Raw genomic sequence first — 19,238 nt, 5'->3', positions numbered from 1 at the left:
TTAGCACTCAAAATAAGGGTGGGTCAAAAACAAACAAACAAACAAACAAACAAACAAACAAGCAAAAAAATCAAACACGCAAACAATCGAACAAGTAAACAAAAGAACAAAGCAAACTACAAATAAACAAAACAATTTGGGTCAACTGTAGACCAATGACCTATTTGGGTCAATATGAAAAAAAATAATGGTATGTTTTGTACAAATAACCCCCATAAATATTTTTTATTACAATATATTACCAATTGTATTGAAAAATGAGTTTGCTGCTAAATGTAAGTGCACTACTTTTTACTGCACTATTTTTTACGATTCATCATTTTTCAATGCACTGTTATTACAAAAGAAATTGCACTCAAAACTTAGGCCAGTGTCCAAGCACTACCTTGCAAATATATTTGCTAATTTATTTTGGCATTTATCTTAAAAAAAAAAAAACAATTTAAAAGAAAAAAAACCAAAATGTTTCATAATATTTTTTTTTATAATACCTACAAAAATGATGTAGAATGGAGTCAACTAAATTGGGTACCTCTGCGCAAAAAAGCACCCCTTAAAAGGATACTTTTTTTTAAATACCTGGACTAAAAGGGTTTCACTAAAGGAAAACCTTGAAAAAAAAAAACAATTAAAAAACGGTTAATTCAGTTTGAAAAAAAAACAATCCCATAATCTTTTATGTTGTACCTTTAAAAAGGGTCAATGTGTCTAAAGCACTCAACCCCAAATCCGGGTTGTTTAAAACATCCTAAAAGATTGTGTCATTCAGCACAAACCGACCGAAAACTTTGAATCGAATTGATGTAAGTAGTTCACATGTCAATTTTTATCCAAGTGAGTGATGATGCTCACAATATTTGATTTAATGTAAAGTTTAGTATGAAAATAAATACGTGCCTGGATTGTGGCTGGTGTTACTGGATAAAGTTGTGGTTGTCGCTGGTGCGCCTCTCTTTCCACCGGACGCTACAGCATTTTCATTGGCCCAGTTGAGCATCCAGCTGTCTGTCGTGGGGGTCTCGGGCGCCGGTGAAAAAGACATGCGGGTGGTGGGGGGTAATGGAGCTGATGGCTGCTGCTCTTCCCTCTGCAGTTGCTCCAGACATTCTGCCAACTTTGTATGGCCGCGGGAGCGGGCGATGGAAAGAGGCAAACGCCCCAAAGAATCCGGGATTGCAAGGGCCCTTCTGTCCCATTTATACAGTACCACGGCTGCCTCCAGATGACCCAACGCGCATGCCCACATCTGGCACGGGTGAGAAAGAGCACAAAAGAGACACTTATGGTTCAGTATTGCAGCAGAATGCTATTGAAATGAATTAGGTTAAAGATGCTAAATGCTCTTACCAAAGGCGTGCAGGAGAAATGATCCACATTGAGAGGGTCCACTTCCAACTCCAGGTCGATGCTATCAGCATGCTTGGTGCTGGAATGAAGACAACAAAAACATACGGTAAAAAGAATGCAGCATTGAAAATACCTCACCAAGATTTTGTCAGTATTTTGTTCCCACCGCCACTTGATGAGCGTCTGTATGAGGGTGGCATAGCCTTGGCCAGCAGCCAGGTGAAGGAGTGTCATGCCTCGGAAGGTCTTGGAGTGGATTAAATGTTTGGACTTAGCCCAACAAGCTCTGCTCATCATCTTCTCACAGACCACAACGACACGGCTCTCGAACGAGCTGCTCGCCTGTGTTGGGCCGGATTCACACTGCCAAGAATAAAGACTCCATATTAAGGTTGGTTTAAGAGTGCTTTGCTTTCTAACAAAACAGCAATCATTTTATGCTATAAAATGGAGTATAAATCTGTTAAGTACACCATTTAGATAAAAAAAGGACAACTATTAAATGGATCCAGACAGTGGAAACACTTAGAGGTGAAATTTCATTTTTATATATAAAGTGCAACAAATGCAGTGATTGAATTTTTAACCTGTGTAATTTTACTAAAGAGAAGGTAAAGAGTCAGTGACAGAACATTGTGTGTGCACGGTTGAACCGTTCTTGGAACAAGCAAAGCATAGTTTTATCTTGGACTCTCTTTTGGACTTTTAGTTGGGTTTTGCTTGTTTGTTGGATCCCTTAACCCCTAGGGTTGTAGTGGCACTACTTAATTGGGTTTTACAAACGTTTTAAACTGAAAAGCTTAAAAAATTGTAGGACAAGAATTACACTATTTGGGTCAAGTGCGGAACAGTCCACTGTTTTGCTACCCAAATTCCTTATTCCACAAAACACCAACCACATAAAATATTCCACACATCAACAACGTTTTTTTGTTTAACCCGCTTGATTTAAATTATTTTGTTTTTCTTTTGGTTTAGCCAGTATAACTAGTTGACTCAGCTTTTTTTCTTTCGGGCCATGATGGGACAAGTGGAGGAGGAGGACTTGCTTTATCTTACCTTGATATAAATACTTTTAAAATTTGTCATTTCACACATAGTCATTATTGTGGGAGCTTTCTGGTTATATAATTTTAATTCTCTTAATTAACGCATATTATTTGAATCAAGTTAATCATTTAGTGGTACACGATGCACCTTATGATTATCAATGAATTGGAATGTACTTATTAACTTATTTACTTATTTACTTTTTCTTAATACAGCCATTCATTTGTTTTTTACACAATCTTAACGTTGTTCTAAGTGGTGTTTTGATTTACTGTTGAGAGGGTGGCTTTGAGTCTTATCAAACAACCTGCAGGATTTAATCTGGATAAAGGACAAGGACTGGTGTGAAGGTGGGATTTGGGGAATTTTCTAACAACTTGTTTCGTTTTTGTCTTAGTTCGACATATTTCACACCTTTGGTTTGTTTATAAATGATTGTAGACCATTTTGAAAGTGCACTTTTGAAACCATTACATACTGACAAGACCATATTATTTTGTTTTATTTATTTCATTGTAATAAATTCTTCAAACTGTTCACTCAAGCAATTGTTTTTACTGCCTCGGCTTGCGAACTGGATGTCGATTGGAACATGTGAAAAAAGAGTTTGTACTACTACAGTTTCATGAATGCGACTAAGCATACAGGAAGTTCGCATTAGTTTTATTAAAAATAAATAAGTACATAATTTAAATGCTTTTATTTGTAGCACACACATGTGTAGCACCCATTTGGCAGCTAGGACAGATGGTGTACTGACCAAAACTGATACTGGGAACAAAATGTTTGACAGGGGACTAGAATCGTTAAGTGAAACCGCTTATAGATTGGAACCTTTGTAAATCGAGAACTCCTTGCAGTGATTTTCTCTCTGTTGTATGTTTGATATTTGTTGTTACCTGGCTTTGGCTGTTGTTGTCTCCCCCTCCACCAACTCCTCCTGCCCCTCCTCCTCCACTGGATCCTCCAGTTCCTCCTCCGGCTCCACCACTGCCCGTACTGCTCTGCTGTTGTTGGCTGGCCATCTCCGCCATGCGCCTCTCCATCTGCTCCAAGCGCTCCAGGATTGACATTCTAAACTGGTTATCTGAAACACACAGTGAAGGGACACAATGCAGCCCAACAGTTAGATCCATAATGAAAAGAAAGGCTGTGAGGCCTACACATATAACCTTGTAACCCTCCACAAGATGAATGACAGCACCACAGGGACCAAATATGTTGCTTTGAGTAAGCAGTGAAGCCCCTTGTAGCACAACCATCAACCATTTGTGACATAAGCAGTAAACGACCAGGTCCCTTTCTGGCTATCATAAGCCCTGTATAACCATCATTAATCTGACAGAGAAGAGAGTGGAAACCAGCATAAATCATGAGCTTTATCATAACGAGAGGTTTTGCAAAAATGTACCAAGAACACCAATTAATCATGTGTTATGGGGCTTTCATTCCTAAACTTCTGCCTTCTCCAGCTCTTGTTCAAAAACATCCCCCGACCCCGTTCCCTCTTTACACAAAAGGCATGCAGGACTGCAAGGAGCATGCATCTCAATGACTATCCAGCTTCATTCAGCTGAATAAATGCAAAAAAAAAAAAAAATAAATAAGGCAGAAGACTCGTGACACCCCATACCACTGCCATAAGCGTATGTCATACGAAGGATAAGAGGAGACATTAGCAATCAATCACAACCCAATCCAGAGTCCTTGAAGAACACGGTGCTCCATACATCAGAACGGAAGCGTATCAGCCTTGGGAGCCCTTACATGCTGCCAAGGAGGCGGTTAATATCTTGCAATTTCTTGTGGGGGATTGGATGGTATTAATGAATGCTAATACTGTAAAGATTGAAGCTACAAGGTTTTAAGTGTCTTCATGAGGTCTTGTCGAATTTCATGGGGGACATTTTATTCCTTATAATCGTGAAAAGAGTTAAGCTGATCAATCAATTACTCAATCAATCAATCAATCAATCAAATAATTGGCAGCTGATTTAACATTTTTTTCCCTTCAATATACAATTTTTTGGGAAAAACAGTTCTGATTATGTCAAGAGTTTTTTTCCCATGTTTGATAGAAAAACGTAAATACTACGTTTTGTAAATACAGAATATAAACAAACAAAACGAAACATAGTTTTTTGAGCAATTTAGGTTTTCATTTTCTTATTTACCTGGATAACAAATAAAAATAAAGGTTAGATTTCAGTATTTCAAGTATTACCTTTCTTTATTAGGCGAAATATAACTTAAATATAGCAAGGGTGAGAATAATTAAAATAAGAAGTCTGACATTCAGTATATTCTAATTTGTTTTTTATGAAAAATCAAATAACATTTAGGATAAGTATTAATATTGTGATCTTTCTAAAAGAATTTCTAAAATCATTCATGTAAATTATAAAATTGGGAAAAAAATGGAGCCAAATGAAATGTCCTGCTAGACATTTTTGTTTGTTTGACACAGAAAGATATAACTTTTACCTAATAAATCATATGTTGAGAAGGTGATATTTTGCAGTGTGTCATAACACAATCTTGGGGATTTTTGCTCCTCTAAATTGAAATAAATTCCTGAAAAAAAAATAGTTTAAGTAAAACTTGGATTTTGAGATCCAATTGGACCATCTTGCTAATTGTTTTAAGCTAGTCCATAAAACAATGTGTCTTGCTTTCACTTTGTGATGTACAATTATGAACATACTGTACACACACATGCAAACACTTGTAGGAAGCTTCTTGTGTCTATTCAACATAATGGGGATGAGTACACAGAGACCACTGCAGTGGGGAGTATAACAGACTGCATTATCATTCCCCATTTAGCCACCATGAGGCCGTTTCTGTGGAAACCTGCTGCTGAGCGGTAACTAGGCGACAGGAACATGGCTGTGTGTACGGCCTGCCTTCTATTGGTTATTGATGAAGGGGAGGAGAAGGACTGTACACAAAAAATAGAAGGAGACAAGAAATACATGGAAATAAAACCTACAAATCCTCCTTGTTTTATGCATGTGGATGCCATCGAATGGGACCTGGTGGATCAAAGTGGGGAGCCTTTTTAGTGTCATTTTCTCTTTACGACAGCGGTGTCAGAGGACAAGTCGAAAGTCAGTCAATGGTAAAAGATGTCAAAGATAGCAAATATGTCAGCGGCGATTGCCGCACTCTGTGAAAGCGTGCTGCACTATGCTGTTAGCTTCAGGTGGCTTCTCTCCGTGCTTATTTGTGAAAACCTGCATAGTCTTACAGCATCTCCAACAGCAGACCGGGTAATCAGTGCCAATTAGGCCTTCCAGGTTGAGGCCAAGTTCTTGCAGTTTGAACGCCGGGTTCAGAGCGCCCGCTGACACATAAGGCTGAGCCTAATCCCCCATTGCTTTTGCCCATGCAGACACGGGTAATGGCGGATACGGATCGGCGGAACAGCAGACCGGATCGTTCGCGGCACCCTGATATGTCTTTGTTCAGGCCCAGTGCTGCAGTGTGCTGCAGTGCAGATGATGTCATTTCCACCTGCTGCCTGCCTGCCGCTCTGAATGCGATGCACGTCCACTGCAGAGGGAGGATGGGAGGGTGCGGGAGGAGGAGCTAGGGGTGGGAACATGGAAGGTGAGCAGCTAAACAGGAGTGCATTGACACAGATACATGGTTGGCGCCTTTCAGCTCTCGGGTTTGTGGAGGCGCTCGTCTAGGTAAACTCAGTTATTCATGCAAAAGTATTGTCCGGGCTATTAGGCCAGAAATTGGAAAAGTGCTTCTTATAATCCAGTGTGCCCTTTATATACAGCAGAACAAGGTAGATAAGATTAGAAATGCCTTCAATAATTATAGGTACGCATTACCAAACAAGGTTTTACAATATACGACAGCGTTTGGGCAATGATTGTGCCCCAAGAGCAAAACATTGTACGCAATGGGAATCAACCCAGGTAGTGGCGCTGAGAGCCCTGAAATATTTTCACTATAGCACCAGTGCTACAAAAGACATATGCAAAGGCCTTGGAGTCTATCTCATTGTCACAATATTTTTACTTCTCGATGCCAGAAAAACTGATTTGCATAATAAAACAGCCCTCCCACTTCTATATCAAGGCATGTTAGAAAATTAAGAAAATAGAACGTATTTCAACAAAATACTATATAAGCTCTTTTACCGGTGTATAAATATATTAAGCCACAATGTTATATAATGAACAGGTGAAGAGGTGGAGAGAATTTTTCACCTATCAGGATGCAAAAAAAAAATGAACTAGGCAAATCCATGTTTCTGTTACCATAAAAATGTTGTAAAAATGAGATTAGCTCTAATGCCAATTTGTTTATCATCCGTACCACTACTCAGGTTCAATTTCCGTTATATGAAACGTTTTGCAATTTTGGTAGGTAACACTTATCAACCCAAACAATCATTGCATTCAAATATTCCATTAGTGCATAGAAAACAAATTGTGAAGTGGGAAAAAAATAGTGTGTACTTTCATTTAAAGTTACAGTAACGTTAAATTTAAGTACAGTATACAGTAAGTGCTTGTGTATAATCTCTTCTTCTCACCTGTTAACCTTAGCCAATTGCTTCCTGAGCTAATGGTTGCAATTCCCCTTATTAAACAATAATAAACCTTACAAACATAGTGTGGCACCTATTTACTCACAATAAGACAAGCTACTTAGAATAATGCAACAAAATTAGCAATCTACATCACTGACGTTGTCTTCTGCTACTAGTGACTGAGACGATCCTTATCAGAGACAAATGGGCAAGACACGATTGGTCTTTCTTTCCCATATAAAAATTGTTATGCAGCGTACGCAATTTGAAATGATCAATAAACGTTTGGGATATGGGGAAAATGTATAAGTTGACGGGTATGCGATCTCCGTCCCCCCTCCCTGTTAATACCCATACCACCCAAACCCCCTTCCGCCGCACCACGAGTGCTTTCATGGAAAGTGCTCATAATAAACCCGCATTCTAATTGTTGATATAAACTCATTTATCTTATTTCAGTTTTGTTTGTATTTATTTACTATTTGAATCTGTTTTTAGTGATTACAAAAAAATGTCTTATAGTTATTTAGGGTTCACCTGAATCCTTCTGTTAGGACGGGAACTGACCAATTAGTTTTTTATTATTTAATATCTGGAAAATTAGCTTATTACACGAGCATGATCCTGGAAAGAATTAAGCATGTATGAAGAGGTAACACCTTAGATAAAACTGAAGGTGAGAACAGTCAACAGCTTTTAATTATTCACAGTGGACTACATACGTATCTGGTCTGTCCACTATAGGGGAAGTTTCCCATCTGAGATATAAATGCCAGAATACGCAAAAGAAAATGCCACTGATGGAGTCTTTTAATGTAGTGGCCGTTATCATGCCAGACATGAAGAAAATTCAACTTAATATTGTCGGACAAAGGAGCCAGAGCATTTATGACTACTACCACAAATGAGACATTTTATCGCTTGCCATGTATCCTCATTATGAGAAATCACTCTCCCCAGCTCCTGTGGACCTGAGAGCAGGCTTCTTCATTCACAAGGCCGTATGGAAAGCTACTCCAAACCCGAAGGATTAACTTGATTTGATAAACGAGCCCGAAATAAACTCAAAGCCTTAATTTGCCACCAAAGTAAACAGGAAGCTTTATTCCAGCCGTGCGTACTTCAGCGCCAAACTGTGTTTTTCGGCTGAACTAATCAGCTTGGGGGTAACTTGTGGCAGAGTCTCTCAAATCAAGGCTAGACGGGTTGGCGCCAAAGTGCACATCTCGGCCACTTGCAGCGAATGAAATAAAACTGAACAAAATGGCACAGAAAAGAAAATCCATTTATGCAGGTTATAAGCTGCAAATAGTGAAAGACTTTGCCAAAAAGCAGAGAGAAAAATTGTAACGCTTGTAAGCTATTGGCAAGAAGCAAAAATGCCGCCTGACGTGAGGGAGGTGGAAGGAGAAAGCCGCGGGGCTTTTACCCCAACATCTCGGAACTTTTATTTGGATATAGTTTTTTTGAGTTACACTTATAGTTCGATAAGCATTTTCTTTATCCAAATAATTATGTGAGTAAAATTAAGTGCATGCTGTGTAGATCCTCCACGAGGGGAAAAAAAATGGCCCGATTTAATGACATTTTAAGCACTAATTTCGGTTCTGGTTCAGGCCCGGGCCCGAAATATTACTTCGAGTCCCTTGTACAAAATGGACAACTAGAGAAAGAAAGCTATATGAGGAGTGAATGGGGGTTTACATGTAAGGGCAGCATAAGGTTGATCTCAGATGATAAAAGGGAAAAAAGAAGAATTGGAATTCGCTTTGCCTTTATTGTCATGGATAACATCATAGTGATCATTGTTTGCAGCAAGATAAGACACGGCACTCCAGATGACCCAGTTCACCAATTCCGGGTTGTAAAGGTCCCCGGTTTGAGAACAGGTGGAAACATTTGTTAGCCTGGAGAGGGATGGGTGCCACCAGGCTGCACTTGCCCAAGGCACACCACAGGAAATGGTTCCTCTACGAACCTGTTGAATAAGGGAAACAACCAACCAACCTACCAACAAACCAACCAACAAACCCAACAAAACCAACCCACCAACCAACCAACCAACCAACCAACCAACCAACCACCCAACCAACCAACCAACCAACCAACCAACCAACCAACCAACCAACCAACCAACCAACCAACCAACCAACCAACCAATACACCCACCCAACCAACCAACCAACCAACCAACCAACCAACCAACCAACCAACCAACCAACCAACCCACCAACTAACCAACCAACCTTGTTGTTATCTTGTTATGCTAAGTACCTGATAAAGCATGTTAGGAATGAACACCCTAATTAACTTTTTTTTTAAAGGGGAGCAATTTTTGAGATGTCCTTAAAAAGTTGAAGGTAAAATATTTTCTCTATTTAGTATGTGTTAACAATGTCCAAATGAATTCAAAGAGCCTTTATGATTTCTTTTCCTTAGGGCCCATCTTCTTTTAGCTTAATTTTATTATGGCTGTTCAGGGCAGAACACATTAGAAATGAGAAAAGGGGGGCGGGGTCACAGAGTGTTTCCATGCTCGTCATCTCAGTTTTTTGCCAGTGTAGCATGAAAATTATAAAAATAAGAAAAGGCCTATCTCAAATACAGTCCAAACGCCCACCCAAATTCCAAAAAGATGAAAAGTAAAGTGTTCATTAGAGTGAGTCTAATACAGGTACACATGAATAAATGAATGAATGAATAAGCTTCGAGTATGACTTCAAGCCAGGAGATGGCAGCATAGAGTAACAATTTTTATTTCTATTTTCTATTTTTTTTTAATTTGTATAAGATGCTCATTTTAGTAGCGTACAAGCAGTTCTTTGCCCTCACCCACCCATGCACTTTTTTAGTGAGCTCGGTCTCACTGGCTGTCGCTCTTTGCTCCCTCAAATCATTGCAATGTGTACTTTTCCTATTGCGTTTCACATCTGATGGCAAATACATCCTTGAAAAGGACGCCCTGCAATAGAAACACACTCCTCTTGATGAATTCTGCTTACCTTGCCCAATCAATGTTGGACCAAACCTGATATTAGAGTACCGGCAACAATAGTATCCCACCATAACTCAGAAAACAGCATAGCCCTAATAATTGAAATGAAGACAATTAATCACAATTGTTGTCACAATCTTAAAAGCCACAAATTGGTTAAAAACAGAGTATGTATGTCTGAGATATATCACCCATTGGAGGTTGCTATATTTATCCAATTCAATTGTAAGTCCAACGAAAAAGCTTTGAATTACATAAAAGAAAAATACTTTGTGACCCTCAGCCAATAGGAGCACATAACCATGTCATGTGACATGCTTTTTTTTGGTGCTATCTGTCAGAACCCGAACAGACGGTGGACGCAGATGCGTAACGTTTTCACGCAAGCTTTATTTTACAGGAATGGGGCAGTCATGCTCAGGAACACAAACGCCAGCGATTCGTTGATCGCTGGGTGGAAGAATTGAGACAGAGAAGTCAAAAGCCAAAGGCAGTTAAGCTCGAAACCGGACAGGACAGACGGGATCGATACCAGATACAGGATACACTAGCAGATACCGGACAGGACGGAACAGACGGGATTGATACCTGATACTGGATCCTGGAACAAGATCCCGGACAGGCCGGGATGGACAGGATCGATACCAGATACTGAATACTGGACACAACAGCAAAATACAGAACAGGAAGGGACAGACGGGATCCATACCGGACCCCGGATAATGGAGCAAGATTCCGGACAGCACAGGACAGACGGGATCAATATCGGATACTGGATGCACGAGCAAGATAGATAGATAGATAGATAGATAGATAGATAGATAGATAGATAGATAGATAGATAGATAGATAGATAGATAGATAGATAGATAGATAGATAGATAGATAGATAGATAGATAGATACTTTGTTCATCCCCGAAGGGAAATTCACATTTCCAGCAGCATCCCTGAGCTGAGAACAATCGAGAACAATCGAAAATAACACGGGAGCTGCTGGAGTGGCTGATACCGGACAGGGCAAGACAGGCTGGATCGATACCGGATACACGAACAAGGTACCGGACAGGACGGGACAAATGGGATCAATACCACATACTGGACACACAAGCAGGATACAGGACTGAGTCAAAATACACGTCTTGCAAGTGAAGAGGTTTGTTGACTTACTGACAAGGAGTGAATGAGAGCACTGAGTTTAAATAGGAGGGGAGCCAATCAGGCAACGGGCAACAGCTGACGCCAAACGAGCGGGCCCAAGTGAGGGCAATCGTGACACTGTCATGTTAAAAAGTTGGAATTTTTTAAACATCTCCGTAGTTTTTTAAAATAGTGTGATATTATTTTAAAGATATTGACAGCCTACCTACAAGATCCTTATAATTATATCACACTATCATATTGTGACATTTATTGTTTCGACTTTGCTAGCTTTGAATATACTAAGAACCAGCATTCATATGCTAAGAACAAACCTCTTCTGCTTAGCTGAAATCTATTGTTTAATTGTCTTCTTGAATGACAAAAATTAGTGTTGTCTTACTCAACACTTAAATATAGATGCCTTGTTAGATAAGCCGGTAAAAAAAAATGGCATGCTGAAATGTTTCATTACTACTTAATTACTCATTTTGACCAATGTGACTAAAACTACACAGCAATTTAGTTAAAAAATACTTTAAATGATCACCTATGATTAGTTTCCAAAAATAAACCCAACTTCAAGCAGGTGCACACATGCCAAACAACGCAATGTACAGCCAGTCCCAGAAACGTTTTCAAATTCCATGTGAGTCGTTGGAATCGCACTGTATAGAAGCACGACCCAACATTTAGCAAAGGTCACAATGTGTGATTGCATTGCTTGTCCTGCAACAAAGAGCGAGTGACTCTTACCCTCCTGGCATTTGCCCAACTAAATAGGTCAATACAAGTCTAGTCTGGAACGTGAAAAGATAGATTCTGTCACAACAAAAGGTAAAATGCCAAGGGTGCGTGCCACGGTGACTTTGTGTCATCTACTGTTGCACTAATACACTGCTGCAGAATTGGCTTTATGTCTTGGGCAGAAGGCCAGTTTAATTTTCGAGTTTTGTCGTAATATCATGTGCTCCGTTAAATAATGCGGACATAGTTAAAGGGTACCATTTTGTTATGTATAGTATACATCATAACCAGGGTTGGGTAGGGTTACTTTAACTTGATTACTTTCAATTACTTTTGGATTACTCCAATACCAAATATGCTGATAAAAGACAAAATAAACTAAATATGAATACAATTATGACTCACAACACATGGTAAGCTTTCTTTCCTGGCTTTGATCTCTTTAATCTCCGGCAAAACTAACATAAAATGTGACAGAAGCAAAATGAAAATAAATCCAAACAGCTTGCCAACATTATTTTTGCCGTTCCATGTGTTCTGTTACTCCCCAAGCCCGCACAAAATTTAGTAATTTTATTCATATTTAGTTTATTTTGTCTTTTATTAGCATATTTGGTATTGGAGTAATCCAAAAGTAATTGAAAGTAATCAAGTTAAAGTAACCCTGCCCAACCCTGATCATAACTCACAAAATGAACAAGGGTACACACCAGTGACAGAGTTAGGTGCAAACTTGTATGGATATTTTGGGTCATTTTGTACTTCATTTCCTGCGGCAAAGATGGCAGTGTACACCTTGAAAGTCATAGAAACTTGGAACTTTTATTAGTCTACCTTATCAATAAACAAGTGTCCACAGATGGCCAAGCTTTTATCGGAACCCCTCAGTCACTCCTGCCGCGGAGTATGAATAAAAAGGAATTGCCTTCACAGTCAAAGAAAAATGAACAAAACAACAATTTTAACAAGACTCCATACAATGCCAGAGATCACTTAAGATGCTGTTCCTTTTGTCTAGTAGGGCTACCTTGCCTTTTTACACTATAAAAAAGGTATGCTGTGTAACACATGGTTACAAGCCCAGAAGGGTTTGTTAAAAAGAATTTTACATTGCTGCGTCTGGCTGAATGCCAGTAAATGCTCAACTGTATCGCTTAGCCTGGTCAGCAGTGTTATTTATGTGTTGCTTGGCTGTTGCAATAGGCGGTAACACCACTTAACTCTGTAGTCACAATCAAACATTGTGGTTTAATAGTTTGTCGATGGTCTCATCAATGAATTAAAGGCTCCGAAATGTTTTAGTTCTGACAAAAGTAGCAAAAAGAGAATGGAAAATATATTAGGACATTAATGTTAGACGGAGACAGAGAGAGACAAACAGACACACACAGACAGACACACACACAGACAGGCAGACACACAGAAAGACACACACATACGCTATATATATATATATATATATATATATATATATATATATATATATATATATATATATATATATATATATATATCATATCCCATGTGTAGCATTAACAAGATCACAACGAGGAAGTACAGCACAACCATTGAGATCATCAGGCGTTACTAACCTAAAAGGTCCCAAAAATATTTGCTTGCTAAGTAAATTGTATGTTTATGTTTATGTTAGCAACACATAGATACAGTATGACCTTTGTTTTCCAGCTCAATTAATCTGCCCATTGCTGTTCATTCCAAGTTTGTTGCATGACAAAACAGAGCCATGTTAAATTAAAATGACATTATGATAGTTCACAGTTATTTCCTGTACAGTAGACTTATAGTGACGTTTTGTTTAGTGGGATTTTTGTAGGATTTTCACAGCCAGAAGGTGCATAAATAATTGAGAGATAATACATTCTTGGTGGTTAAATAACTAGCAAATATTACATTCATGATTTCCAGTGTTGGGTCTAACGCACACCTGAGCACTCCTGTCCACGAAGCCCCCATGTCCTGCCTGGTTTTTGAGGTTTCTTTACTCTAATGCAGGTCATTTCAAGCTCCTACCAGCTTGCTAATGAGGTTAAATTTGTGTCGAGAAAGAGAAACCTCCAAAATTATGCAGGACATGCGGCCATTGAGGAGTGAAGGGTCCAAGGTTGGTCTAGCGCGTTCCTACCACACAATTACTTCTCTCGGTAACGAGTACAGAACACATTTTAAATAAAACTTTTGACTCGACGTGGTGCCTTACTTGGCTACCTGTAAAAGCAGATTGGCAGTAGCAAAGTTCTCTGACTGTTTACAATTTTTTTACACCGAATTAAACTTACTGTGGTGCCATATGAACCACAAAAAATAGGCCAGGGTATTTTTTGTAATGACATATGTATTTACTAGTATCCAAACAGCATTTACAAATATGAAATACTGAAATCAGGGTGTCCGTTTATATCCATTTTTGTTGTTGTGCGTCTCCAGTAGTGAGTGGTAGGTAATAGGGGGTGTGGTTTATATAGAAGCAATGTCAAGAATGTGGCAAACATAAGCACAGAATCTACGAATAAAGTATGCTGAATTTTGGTCTTTACATTTGTAAAATTATTTTGCAATGCACCAGGCCTGGAGGAAAAAAGGAAAACATTTTGTATGGTGCCTAGAAATGGAGAAAGACATATTAGAGGGGTTTGAAGACGAAATACATACAGAGTGTCTCGACTAATTTTTTTTTTACAAACTCTTAAGATTACACATGAAATGTGTAGACTTTACCGCTTCCACAGGTTGGTGCATAAGTTTTCTTCTATTTCTTTCATCATGTCGCTTTTTTCAAGCTGTTTTAGGGGATCTACTTCAATGCGAGTATATATGGTAATTGTAACTGGACAGTTACTTTCAGAGTAAAGTGCTACTTTTGGGTATCAGTTATCTCGGTGGTAGCATAATTACTATTTAAGTGGAGTAACTTTTAACTGTAACTAATTACTTTTTTCAGCAACGTGCCCAACACTGGTGATTTCACGCAGCACTTTTGTAAAACAGACAGAGAAGTATATTGAATATTTCAGTCCACCTTGGTTCAGTAAGAGCAACAGCAGCAGCAGCATACAGCTTAAACTTTTGAATCGCTCTCTCTCGCTCTCTTCTCACTCGCACACACAATACAAAAATCCAGAAAAAACACAACAATAAAGCCTGCATTTTCTAACCTTCTATCTTATTTTCCATTGGATAGAGTCCGGCCCAAATTCTGGGTGAAAAAAAAACCCTTCCCACACCTCTTTTGTTAAGAGACGCAGGTGTCAGTCACCGGTATCCTAAACCAAGCGAGTGGTCCCATGGTTGCATTCTACTCAGAAAACAAGCTCACAAAAAGACATTTCGGTCTCAGTCCCTCAGACAAAAGAAGACAAAATAGAAAAACATCCGCGTACACTTTGTGTCGACCGAGTGTCAGCCTTCTCCACGGAGTCAAACAATGGAACAAGTGAGGGGAGAGAGCAGCGCGCAGATCTACTCCACTGGCTCCCCCTCCCTCCTTCCACATCGTTCACCTCACACACGCATTCACACTCACTAGTGCACACGTGCTGCCGGTAAACAGACGCTGCGGTCCTGAGCTTCCTCCGTCGCCCTGCTCACGTCCTCATCCTGCGCTCCTTGGTTACGTGCACGCCGCCGCCGCCGCTGCCACGCCAAAGCGCTCTTTTGGGGAGGTAAAGCAAATGCGACCACCCTCTGGCGTTACTCAATGCGCCCCTTGCAACGGCCCGCACGCTGCTTGAGCGAACGTATATGCGGCTGCAGCGAAACTGACGCACACGTGCACACGCACTGGACTGGCGTCTCGAAGGTTGCGAGTGCGGGATCTTATTAGAGAGATATGCACTACACATGGCTCCCAACCTGCAATGCTGCAGAGGAAGAAGGGAAAAAAAGCGCCCCTTCCCCCACTCTGCATTATGACAAATCAAGGGAGGCAGGCAGTGCCATTAGCATTATAACAACACTGAGTGATCCTTCTCGGCAAGGCTGCATGCGCTGCACCGCTGACAACGAAATCCAAAGAGTTTTTGTCTTTAGGAATCAGGTGGCTGCAGTTTGACTTGCGGTCATACTGCAATTAAAGCACCCCATGATTGCTTTGTGGAAAACGACTTGTGCCAGTCTGCCCTACTTTGGAACTAAGTTGTCAGAGATGCTCAAACCAAGAACAAGAGTTTGTACTCCTGCTGTGGTCCTGATGCTGACGATGTGTCTGCCCAAATATAAATCAAAAGCAGGTTTGTGCTATGTCAATAGACTCAAATTCTGCAGCAATCTCAGCCAATTGCTCCCCTTATTTACTATTGTAATTGCCCTGATTAAGTGACAATCAACCATACAAACAGAACATGGCACTCATTTACTCATAATAGGACGGACTATGGAGAATACCGTGGTAATATCAGCAATATACAATGACGTGGTCTGCTGAGAGTGACCGAGACGATGCAGATTTTAGCCAAAATGGGTAAGACAAGATCGGGCAAAAAAAACAAAACAAACAAACACGTTTTTAAAAAAGTATGATTATTTTTTTCCCCTAATAAAATTTGTTGTATGGTGTACACAACTTGAAATGATCCAAAAAACAAAAATAAATAAATAAGGGGAATTCATATTTGTTGCTGGACGATCCTACTGCAAAGTCGTAGGACGGTTGGGTGTGACAGGGGCACCCGAGAAGAAAGCCATTACATCCGTTTGTGAAGCTGCAGAAGAGGCTACCAGCTGGCTTCGGCTCAAAAGGGCAGATCCGTGGGCTGCTACTGGTACTCAAGTTGAGGCGTGATCAACCTGGGCTGGGTCACCTGAGCGAGAGGGTCTGATGTTGCAAAACCCGAAACACTCAATGAACCCAGGATACATCACTGATCATGCGGCCCAGTTGCATCCAGGAGATGTTTCTTTCAAGGATAGGTATGTCTCAGTCTTCCCTACTTGGGTACTGAGTTTGCAGAGATGCTTAAACAAAGCAAACAAATCTGTACTCCTGTTCTGGTCCTGATGCTGACGATGTGTCTTCCTTAAAGTCTGCCAAAATGTATTTTCTAACGTCAAAAGACTTAAAATCTACAGACACTTTTTTGCTGTTGTTATAATAACATACCTGTCACTCTCAGGCGATCTTTCCCCTTGTTAATGATTGTAATTTCCCTTATTAAGAGACAATAAACCGTAGAAAAACAACAAAGCACTTGTTTACTTGCAGCAAGACAGACAGTCATCCACGTTTGAAGATAGGGCAGCAGAAGTCAATGAAGAATACCTTGACAAAATCATTCAACAGCAACTCTTAAGAACAACACTCTCAATGTTTTAGTGTCAACAAATGGAAAGCCCTGGAGTTTATTTTTTTAAACATCATTTGTTACAACGTATCTTCGCAAGCAATCAATTTTTAGAATGCTGGACATAAAATCACCGAAAAGGAATACACTTCTGTGAAAATCACATTAGAGTAGCACCTGAAGCCACGTATACCTGAACTTTTCTCTTAAAGGGAACAGCAGTAGTACTACTGATTTGCGGTTCTGAATTTTTTTTAGTTCATGCCCTATGATCGTTGGGTTCTGCACGGTTCATTTCGTGCACCAGTAGAAAAATTATCCGTCATGAATAAAAAAACATATTTAATTCCACACGAAAGTAGGGTTTGGTGAATGCGCATAGGAAACTGGTGGACTTTGGTAGCTCCAATGTTAAGAACCAGTGGTGTAATGTAAAAAGACTGAAATTCTGCAGCAATTCTTTGGTGTTTTAATTGAGGTTATAAAAGCTCTCAATGAGCATAATAGGTAATCATTGGGGTCGTCAATCAAAATAACCCACACTAAATGTTCATGATTATCAGTCTGTACTAATAAGCTTGTATGGTTGATTGTCACTTAATCAGGGCAATTACAATAGTCAATAAAAAGCAACCAAAAGATCAGCAATGGTAGCAAACCAGGAGTTAAACTAATAAAAGGCTGGGCTGCTCCCCCCACCCATCAGCTCCTCCCCGGCAGCTTCTGTGAATGAGCCAGTGATGCTGAGCATTGGTCTATGAATGGTAGAGAAATCCACTGATTCTGCCACCGTCTCTCTCCCACTCCCTCTAGAGCCGTCTGCAATGCAGCTGTCCTGGGAGCCCGTACTTCACCGCGTCCTACTTTATCCTGTCAGTGTTCAGGCACTGCAGTAATGCTTTTCCTCACACACGCACACATAATCCCCCACCCCCTGCCCCACCAACCCGCGTCCCCAACACACCAATCACTAACAGACACACAGGCATGCACACGTTCATAATCAGAAAGAACCACCCTTTTTACATTCTAGTGCATGTATATTTTTCAGTGTCTAAGACTGAGTGATAGATATGCGGGTAAATGCATGTCTCTCTCATTATTTTTTGTAAATTTTCCAGTATTGCCTTTTTACTGCGGCTCAATATGAAACCCTGTCAAACAAGCATCATCAAGCAAAATGCCTGCATAAAAATCCCTGCAACTGGTAAAGAAGGACAACAAAAGGAATCATCTTAAAATGATGCAATTAGAAGAACTAGGAGCCCTATTTCAGTTCACATGTTGTTACCAGATATAAAGAAATGCTTAGTTCCAAAAAGATTGTCATTCGCCAACCCACAGAAACACATCAAAAGTGGCGTGCACAGACAGACACGAGGTAGTGCTAGAGCTCATGTCGCCATAACCTTGTTCCAAAATGTGCCCTTTTAAAATGTCTGTTCTTTCATTATATAAAAATATCTTCAACTTTTTGCTCAGGTTAACAAGGACAGCATACAGTAAAGAAAATAAGTATTTGAACACCCTGATATTTTGCTATTTCTCCCGCTTACAAATCACGGAGTGGCCTGAAGTTTCAATCGTAGGTGCATTTCCACTGTGAGAGAGATAAACTAAAAAGAAAAATCCAGAAATCACGATGCATGATTTTTTTAAATGATTTATTTGTGTGATATAGCTGCAAATAAATATTTCAACACCTGAGGAAATAAATGTTAATATTTGGTACGATAGCCTTTGTTTGTTATTACAGAGGTCAAACGTTTCTTGTAAGTTGTCACCAGGTTTGCATACACTGCAGGAGCGATCTTGGCCCACTCCTCCACAAAGATTCTCTCTAGATCAGTCAGGTTTCTGGGCTGTCGCTGAGTTTGAGTTCCCTCCAAAGATTTTCGATTGTGTTTAAGCCTGGAGACTGGCTGGTCCACGCTAGTACCTTTATATGCATACGGAGCCATTCTTTGGTTTTCCTGGCTGTGTGCTTTGGTTCGTTGACGTGTTGGAAGCCACAACCCATCTTCACTGCTCTGACTGAGGGGAGGAGGTTGTTCCCTGAAATCTCACAATACACGGTCCCAGTCATCCTCTCTTTAATGCATTGGACTCGTC

At 40.0% G+C, this 19,238-nt stretch overlaps 1 protein-coding gene across 5 annotated transcripts in view; it reads right to left on the bottom strand.

Moving 5' to 3' along the window:
- camta1a (calmodulin binding transcription activator 1a) overlaps positions 1-19,238 on the bottom strand; it is a 517,270-nt gene that overhangs the window by 15,584 nt on the left and 482,448 nt on the right. For all 5 annotated transcript variants that reach the window (XM_088331228.1, XM_088331227.1, XM_088331229.1 and 2 more), the window contains 4 exons: positions 3,297-3,484; positions 1,514-1,710; positions 1,348-1,426; positions 898-1,246 (listed from right to left, as the gene is read on the bottom strand). In XM_088331228.1, the coding sequence (XP_088187354.1) occupies positions 898-1,246; positions 1,348-1,426; positions 1,514-1,710; positions 3,297-3,484 (813 nt within the window). The remainder of the gene's footprint in view (positions 1-897; positions 1,247-1,347; positions 1,427-1,513; positions 1,711-3,296; positions 3,485-19,238) is intronic.

This window comes from Urocampus carinirostris, chromosome 3 (genome assembly GCF_059441175.1).
Source record: "Urocampus carinirostris isolate Australia breed hairy pipefish chromosome 3, RoL_Ucar_1.0, whole genome shotgun sequence".
NCBI classification, from domain to species: Eukaryota; Metazoa; Chordata; class Actinopteri; order Syngnathiformes; family Syngnathidae; genus Urocampus; species Urocampus carinirostris.
The sequence above is the reverse complement of the archived record's forward strand: the minus strand, read 5'-3'. Positions and strand labels throughout refer to the sequence as shown.